Source organism: Gobio gobio (assembly GCF_949357685.1).
Source record: "Gobio gobio genome assembly, chromosome: 7".
NCBI lineage: Eukaryota > Metazoa > Chordata > Actinopteri > Cypriniformes > Gobionidae > Gobio > Gobio gobio.
In genome coordinates, this window is record NC_137103.1 from 3606762 (window position 1) to 3616304 (window position 9543).

The 9543-nt window shown below is 37.9% G+C and overlaps 1 protein-coding gene across 1 annotated transcript in view; it reads left to right on the top strand.

The window, feature by feature from the left end:
- Nucleotides 1-2745, top strand: part of LOC307129434 (tripartite motif-containing protein 16-like) — a 16982-nt gene extending 14237 nt beyond the window's left edge. The window contains exon 7 of the mRNA XM_079821839.1: nucleotides 1894-2745. Coding sequence (XP_079677965.1) covers nucleotides 1894-2012 — 119 coding nt within the window. The 3' untranslated portion in view covers nucleotides 2013-2745. The remainder of the gene's footprint in view (nucleotides 1-1893) is intronic.
- Nucleotides 2746-9543: the final 6798 nt, after the last annotated feature.

Here is a 9543-nt window from a genome sequence, read left to right on the forward strand (position 1 = left end):
TTTTAAAAATAGAGAAACGGTATCGCTGGGATCACACACATTTTTTTCCAGCTGTTGAACGATAAAACACTGTCAGCCAATCAGAATCCATTCTAATTTAAGGGCTCGCACATTTAAACTGACAGACGACTTTGAGGAGAAATGAATCGCTGAGGTCCAGAAAAATCCACCAGTTTGACAAGTCAAACCCTCTTTTCAAGGAGACTTTAAAGGAAATGGATATATGGAAAACAATCAGTCAAACCCTGTGAATAAATGATGAGAAGTATTAATGGAGATGATCCTTATGCCAGGCTAGCAAACAGTGTAGCATAAAATGACCTCAGGTATTCACACTCGTTTCCACAACATCGTCTATATGACAATACTATTAGAATTACAATTATAAATTACTACAAGTGTAATTTAACTAAATTGAATATTATGTGGAATTTTACATAGTTTCGAATTTTATTTTTTGGTAACACTTTACAATACGTGTGCACTAATATACATTAATTCATGCTTAACTAATGCACAGATAATCATGAGTTAATGTATGACTCATGAAGAACTAAACCATTTATTAATGATTACTGCATCAGCAACCAATGAAATTTGAAATGTACTTAAATTGAAATGTTTTATTGCAGAATTTTATAGACGTGTATTTTTGTTCTGAATTTGATCTGACTGCAAATATCCAGTTTATAATATTATGTCTAAAATATCACACATCACAACATTAACTTTGCAAATATGATTTTATGCAGTTCAGTAAACAATCACATTAATATTCTGGAAATATTGCTTAATATCATATGTTATAAATATGAATAAATAACTTTTTTTCCACCATATCTTGAATTTTGTGTGCATTGTGTTATTGATTCTGGTGTATTTTGGCCCAAACCCCTGATAATGTCTGACTCTGCATTAAGAGAAACATCGATAAAACACTGATCATTAACAGTTTTGATTATTGTCTCATTTTAGAAAGAGTGATATATTTGGCATTAAAGCACTTTGATAGAAACTGTGGCAAATGTCAGTGAATTTACATCACATTCATTATAAAACATGCCATCATTAATGATCCTTTTAATGTATTGACCGCCTTAAGCTACACTGAAAACATAAGTTTGTATAAAGAGGCTGTTCTGGCCATTATTCTCTCTAGATTTAGTCAGATTAACTATAATGAACAGGTTAGTTTATATAACTTACTTTATGAAGTGGTGAATGGTGTCTGATATCCTGGCCAGTTATTATGCATACAGCAAATCTCCTTTTATAAATATGATACATTTCAAAGCATTTAAAGCCAAAAGAGACGATGTTGGGGGATTTTCTTCTGCTCTCTGTATTTAGCGCGCTCATCATCAGCTGTTATGTGTTTTTGTTCACACAATCGCGCGTGCCTTCAAAGTGCATGAAGGTTACTATAGTAATAACTATGAGTTATGCATAATTACATGCAACTGACCCTAAACCAAACCCTGATAGTAAGGACATGTAGTTATTTAGTATTACTCAGTATTAATTGTATAATTACAACAAGGACACCTCAAAATAAAGTGTAACCTCAAATGATTTCCTCATTTTCACGCTCAACAGCCAAGAGTCCAGATGCGGTTCTGAAGAGACACACAAAAGTTCTTCGAGCGCATAGAAAAGAAGCGTGACAAGAGCTTTGATGACAGTGGGAGTGGACAGAAACGCCCTTGCCCTCACTGCAGTTGTGTCTGAGATTAAAATGATCAACCCAGAGTTTTATCGCTCCGTCCCCAGTTCCAGACCTGACTTTATTTTCATTCAGCTTTCAGTTAATTTAATTTGTAACTTTGATTGCATTGATTTGCATTTAATAAATAATTGTTCGTTCCTTGCCTTTGACTGTTTGGTCCTTCACAGAACCTACGAGCTCGTCCTCCCCCTGGACGCCAGTCCTCTTTCAGCCTAAATCTTGGCCAGCACACGCTTCAGGACCTGTTTTCATTATTCCGTCTCTCCAGCAGTTTGACCAGAGCTGAGTCCATCACCTGAGTGTTTGTACATCTACACAATAAGGCTATCATGTGAGAGGTATGACCAGGGCTCTTCTCATGTTCAGAAACCCATTCTGGGTCTTTTGGGCGAGGAAAGTTGGCATGAAAACCTGAACACCTGTCTTCTCTTGTATTATCTCTTGATTTCTATTATCTTAAAACTGTATATTTCTGCCATATGAAATTCAAGACAATCAGTTTCACTTTTTTTTTTTTTTATTGCCTTGGTTGAACCAATTTTTAAGACTGTGCTGACGATGAGCGTACAACAGCGCATGCGCCAGAAAGACAGAAGAGTCACATGTTGAACTCGGCCATCCACGCTCATCCGCAGAGGAGAGTCTAGTTGACATGGTCTCTCTGACACTTACTTGGCTGCTTGGATCTGCTGGGTTACAAACATTCCTCAAAATATCTTCTTTTGTATTCAGCAGAACAAAGAAACTCATACAGGTTTGGAACAACTTTAGGGTGATTAAATGATGACAGAATAAAATTTTTTGGGTGAACTGTCCCTTTAACAGTTGATGTTATGTTTCTATATATGAATATGTATATATGTTTCTATTTCAATGTGATGGCTAAGGTATTTGAAGACGTATGTAATGCTAAAAGATTTATTTTAAAGTATATGCTTTCTGTAAAGTACATGTAAAAATATTACAGTATAATTTTAAAGATGTGAATATTTTCTAGAAATAAAAATTCCAGACACTGCAAATTAATGTATTAACTTTCTGTATTTTATTATTCTTTCTTAAATTCTAGTCACAATTAATTACAACACTGTATATACAATCACAGATGATTCACTATTAAATCACAATAGTCTAGAAAACAAACATTAAATTCTCAAAGAAAAGCATATAAATTGTCAGTTCATTTCCACAGACATAATTTCATACACAACATACTCATTCTTTACATACATTGGTAAGAGCACCACACAATCACCATAGTCATCCATAACTTGGGAAATTGGAATAACAGAATGCTAAATGTTGAAAATCTTCCATCTGTTTATAACGCTCTCTACGTGTATTTATTCACACGAGACAGTTGTCTGGATGAATCTACTTCACACGCAGGTAACTGACTCTTTCCTTTAGTGAAACTTGGTATACGCTCTACTCTATACGGCTCTAATAGGTGCAGAAATCCTGATTCAAGTGTTATTTGCTTGTCTGACTCTCTCCCACCCCAGCCTGCAGACAGAAATGAAACTGACCTGGAAGGTGTCATTCCCACCAGGTACTTGACGGTGTTGTTGTGCCTGTAGTTGGACCAGGTTTGAGCTCTAGCAGTCAAGTTAGCAGGTCTCTCTATCAATATCTCTGTACAGTCAATTATACACCTGCATCTTTTGAAATGTCGCCAGAAACATCTGGGCATATTTTTAAGGACAGCACCCTTACTTGGCCATTTAATCATATATTTCAAAATGTTTGCCATAACAGGCAACCAGGATCTTAAAATGTAAGACACTGTGATTTCAGAAACGTTGAACCTAGATGATATATCTCTGTTACTGAGCCCCAATCTCAGTTTCATAAGGACCACTAATAAATTATCTTCCAGTACGAGATTTTCTGTTTTCTTCTGCACACTGTCTTTTTTTTTTTTTTACATTAACCAACTGAAGATGACTGAAGTTAGCCCAGGGAGAAACAGAAAGTGTGCAGCCTTGTTTTTGAGCGTGGAGAACGAGAAGAGTGATTTCTGAAGCGCCTCTTTCCGTTTGTCACTGTCCTCTTTGAGTTGGTAAAAGTATTTTCTCGAGTTGATATATTGAGTGTTGAGGTGGTCATAGTTCTCACTAAGACTGTTGTATGCTGCTTGAGGGACCATAGCCTCAGCTTCTTCCACTGGTTCCTCTGGTGTCATTGGATCCTCATCGGCTGGAAGACATTTGTGAAAGATATGACATGTCAAAGCCGTATGATAAATCTGTATTAGATAAACATTGTACAGAGCATAAAACATAAAATAAAACATCATCTGAATGTTCATGGCATGAGCCTCTTGCTCCACTGTCAGATCTTCCCTCTTCCTTTTCCTTACCAGCCTTAGAAAAGCAGGACAAAAAGATGTTATCTATGTGATATATGTTAGCACTCACTCGGCCACATATATAAAAACTCAATTTCACCCACCTCTCCAGCTTTTCCACGGGCCGTTTATAAGAAAACACAGAGGGACGAAGTCTGGGCTGTCTTCATCCATAGAAGCCTCTCCTACTAAAAAATAAGATGTAATTGAAGTAAACGTCAGCCACTACCTAGCTAGCTAGCCATCCTTTTGTTTGGCTACTAACTACTTGAACACACACCTGACACATAACATATGGGTCTTCTCACTGTTACCTCTCCCTTTCTACAATGGCACTTATGGCAACTGTTGAAAGGAGACGACACAAACAGTTTTCTTTATGTTTAGTCTCTGGTCGTTAGTCTCTGCTAGTACGACCATGACTAACAAAGTAAGCTTACTTGCATGCAAATAAAAGTTAGCATCCCATCACTTAACTTGTTCCCCAATTCCTGATTAGGTGGGCAACGGGTATGCATTAGAAATCTTTAGACACTTAACCAAACCATAATCCATACCAACAAAAGACAAATGTTTATTTAACCTTAGCTGATATGAAGTGTGCGCTGCAAACGTGAAACTGCAAAAGCCTGTACTCCGTCGTTTCTGGCACTCAAAAACACAACAAGATGACATTTTGAGCTCCGACTCTGTGCTGGTTTGTATTGTCTGCCTCCAGTTTTGCCTTTGTTTGGCCTCCAGCTAACGCCGTGACGTAATTGTGACGTCGCTGCAAAACGGCTTTATACAATTAATGTGTTTGACAGACTCCATTAAAACTCCTTGATTAGCCTTTATAACATAATGCTTCTCTTCTGGCAAACTCATGCTGACGAAGATTAAAAGCTATTTGTTTTTTGTAAAGAATGAAGTTCTGTCTTCAGTTCTCATTGAAAACATGTTCACTCAGGGACTGTGGACTGAGGCTCAAAAGAGACCCTGGACTTCCTGTCACAGAGCGGCCCATCACAGCCGGTCCACAACACACCTCACCATAAACACACCAGCTCGTTCTGCACAGAGACATTTAACACCACTAACATACAAATATAACACAATACAGAAATATAAATGCTATTTACATTTTTAATTGATGCTTATCGTTAACATAATGAATGACTGGCGTATTTTACATTATAATAATTGTCTTTCCTGGTGTCCATGGCAAATAGTAAATATTTATGAATCATTTGTACACAGCTCTTTAGGGACAGATTAATATCACATAAGTTTAAATACATCAGTCCATAAAACACAATACTCTGGTCTAGACTGTAGAGCAGAATATGGACTGTTTTTACAGTGGTTATAGTATTTGTCCTCTCAGGAGCTTGACTCCTGTCATTTTAAGGAATAAGGAAAAGCTTTAATGATTATGATGATGAAAAATAGTAAAATTGTCAAATATTATTACAATTTAAAACAACTTTTTTCTATTTGAATATGTTGTCAAATGTATTCCTGTGATCAAAGCTGAATTTATCATCATTACTCCAGTCTTCAGTCTTCAGTGCCACATGATCCTTCAGAAATCATTCTCATATGAGGATTTGAGCTCAAGAAACATTTATGATTATTATCAGTGTTGAAAACAGTTGTGCTGCTCCAGATCTCTGTGGAAACTGTGGTACACTACTATTCAAAAGTCTGGGGTAAGATAATAGAAATGAATACTTTTATACAGCAAGGATGCAGTAAATTGATTTAAGTGACAGTAAGACATTTATAATTATTACAAATGATTTATATGTCAAATAAATGCTGTTTACGGATGTCAGGGACTCCCTGACGGGCCTCTAAGATCCAAAGATGAACTGCACAAAATAACTAATAACTGCAGAATTGTTTTCAGTGTATGAATTATATAATCATGACTTGAAGTGTTCATATGTACACGTTGATCAAATTTGACCATTATTTTTCCACAGTATTATGTACAAGATTTTTTTGCTAGTCATCCATACAAAATACTCTACAGTGACAGTAAAAAAAAATTGCATTAACAATCTGGCTTTAATGTCTTTCAGCTGAGAGCTAGAGTGTGTGAAAGCTAGTTAAAAATAAATAATAATCATAAGCAATCCAACTTCATGTTATTTCACTACATCATTAAAGATTTTGGATCATTTTTGGGTGTGTGTGTGTGTGTGTGTGTGTGTGTGTGTGTGTGTGTGTGTGTGTGTGTGTGTGTGTGTGTGTGTGTGTGTGTGTGTGTGTGTGTGTGGACTGGTAATCCCTACGTTATGGGGACAAAATGTCCCCACAAAGATAGCAATATCCGAAATCCTCATCCTTGTGGGGACATTTTTAGGTCCCCATGAGGAAAACATCTTATAAATCAGACTAAGTGATGTTTTTTGAAAATATAAAAATGCAGAATGTCTCCTGTGATGGGTAGGTTTAGGGGCAGTGCGTGTGTGTGTTTGTGTGTGTGTGTGTGTGTGTGATGGGTAGGTTTAGGGGCAGTGTAGGGGGATAGAATATACGGTATGTACGGTATAAAAACCATTACGCCTATGGAAAGTCCCCATAAAACATGAAAACCCAACATGTGTGTGTGTGTGTGTGTGTGTGTGTGTGTGTGTGTGTGTGTGTGTGTGTGTGTGTGTGTGTGTGTGTGTGTGTGTGTGTGTGTGTGTGTGTGTGTGTGTGTGTGTGTGTGTGTGTGTGTGTGTGTGTGTGTGTGTGTGTGTGTGTGTGTGTGTGTGTGTGTGTGTGTGTGTGTGTGTGTGTGTGTGTGTGTGTGTGTGTGTGTGTGTGTGTGTGTGTGTGTGTGTGTGGTATTCCTGAAGTATATAAAGTTATAGCTGTTATATAAAGCTATTATATTCAACAAATGGGACCAAAAACGGAGCTTTCCTGTGTCGCGAAGTCAAGCACCGCCTCCATTAAAGGTGAGTAAACGAAAGTGGCCCTCCAGGAGCAGAATTGGACAGCTCTGTTTTAACAAGTGCCTGGAAGACAGCAGGTGTTGGACAGACCAACGGGCAGTCCTTGCTATTCAAAGTGCCTTGTGGGAGTGTAAAAGAGCCTCTATCATGCTCATTTAGAGCTTTATTTTTAGTAACAAAAATAACCATTGTGATATTACATTGACATTGGGGAGGTACATCAATATTTAATGTAATTAGTAAAGGACTTAAAACTCAAAATTAAGATTTTTATATACTTTTTTATTTATTTTATTTTACAAGATTATTATTTATCCATAACAATTATACGATCTTGATATTAAATGCAATGGCATTGACACACAGCATTCAGTGGTGCACTACGTAAGTTTATGATTTCTCTTTTTTCTCATCCACAGGGAGACACGTGTCCAGATGGAATCTGAGATGGTACGTTCATGACTATTTTGCTACTGTTGTGAGGGAGGAGATTAACAATAATAAACAAAAATACAACACACCTGGAAAAGAGATGGGATTTGTCTCATGTAGACGCTTCAGGCCACACAGTGAATCTGAGTGTGATGTTGAAGTGCAAAAGGCTCATGCAAATTCTGATTCAAATTCTGGTGATGCAGACTTAGATGACATGCCTTCTTTAGGAGTTTGACTTGCACAGAGGACCAATGACTTTCAGGTCAAACACAATGCAGTGGATGGCCTTCTGAAAATTCTTGGTGAACATCACCCAGAGCTAGGAACTAGGGGTGTCCCCGACTAAGGATTTACACAGTCAAATCAGAATAGTCAAGTCTTGCCTGTAGTCGACTGATAGTTGAATCTTCTGTGTGTTACGAATAAACATTCGTAAAACGATTCCTCGTAATATTTTAAAGCCTCAATGTACAGAACATCACACAAAGATATAGAAGAAAATGTATAAAAACATTTTGGATCAATAAACCTAAAGAAATAACCAAATACACTGCATGAAAAGTGGGATTTTCGACCCCGTAAACGCCTGTATACTCCTGGAAATCTCCCTAATTTTCGGCAGTTTTCGACAATTTAGAGGCAGCGAACGTCGCGTTCGTCTGTTCCACAAATTGTCGTAAACGAACCATGACGTAGGTGGAGAGTCCCCCCGCTGAGAGCCCGCGGAGGTGCGACGCCTCTAATTAGCATATGAATTGCAGCGAAACCAGAGAGTCAACGGCCAGACTTGAATTTACTCACTCACTATTGGCTGAAGCCACTACATTTAAAAAAGAAAAATCCCTCGTGATTGGTTGGCAGATCACTGCAAACCAATCATTATTGGTCCCCCTTGCTCATTATAAATGTAAACCCCAATAATAATAATAAATATATAATTTATGTTGTAATAATTTGTTTCATATTAATGTTATTGTGCTATGAAGTATTCATACCATCAAGGAATATATGGGGAAATTATACGGACCGTGCCGTTTATTCAAACAAGGGGCTTCATTTATAAGCATACAGCTGTTCATTCAAAGAAAGGGCTTCATTTATAAAACACAGCGGTTTACTCAAAGAAAGAGCTTTATTGTTAAACACACAACTATGTACAGTGCAGCAGTAATGTCTCGTAATGTAATGTAAAGTTCGTCGAGCTCCAGGCTGCGAGAGCGCGGTGGCCGCACAATCCATCCAGACACACCGTCAACAAAGCCGTCTTCCTCGTCAGACATGAGTTCAATGGTCGCGGACTTCCAAACGTCCACCTCATCCAGCACACTCTCGCTTCCAGCAACTGTAATACAATCCATAAAGACAATAAGCAACCTGAAAAATACTCACATTGACAAAAAACGGATCTAATATAATAAATCTTACCCTTTTTCTTCTTGATCGACTCCGAGCTAAACTTCGCAGTTTCAGGTTGTTTGTATCTGAAGCTCCGGCGTGTCGATTCATAATACGTCTTACAGGCAGCTGGAAAACAATTACATGAGACTGGTATTAATAAAAACAGTCACGGTAAAATTAAACAAGGAATGAGAAACACATTAGAAGTTACTTACACACAATTTCGTCGTGATCAGCGGTTAAATCTGGACTCGCGGTAATCGCTCCAAGCAGATAAGAGCTCACGGCTTCGTTATGAGGCGAGGATAGTCTGTGTAAACAAAATGTGCAGTTTTAAGCTCGGATCTATTAACGCATCCATTTCCTTATACAGCTGAATAAAAGCATATTCTTTAAATCGTAACGTTACATTACCCATGCTCTGGTTCATAGCGACTGCAGTTTGCCTCAGAGTTATGAAGACGAAGACAGCCTCCTGAAAATGAGTCCAAAAAGTTCGTCGCGTCCATGCAGAGATTGAGTTGAAGACGGTGTCCTGTCATTGTTGATCACGAAAAAGGAAAGCAGCAAAAAACATAAAAAAAATAGTTTAAAGCTCGTCTTCTACGCGTCATGGCCATGACCTCGACCTCGCACCTCATTGGACTAGGGCTCTGATATGGAACGCGCCTGGGGCCAAATCTCTTTATACGAAACGCGTGACT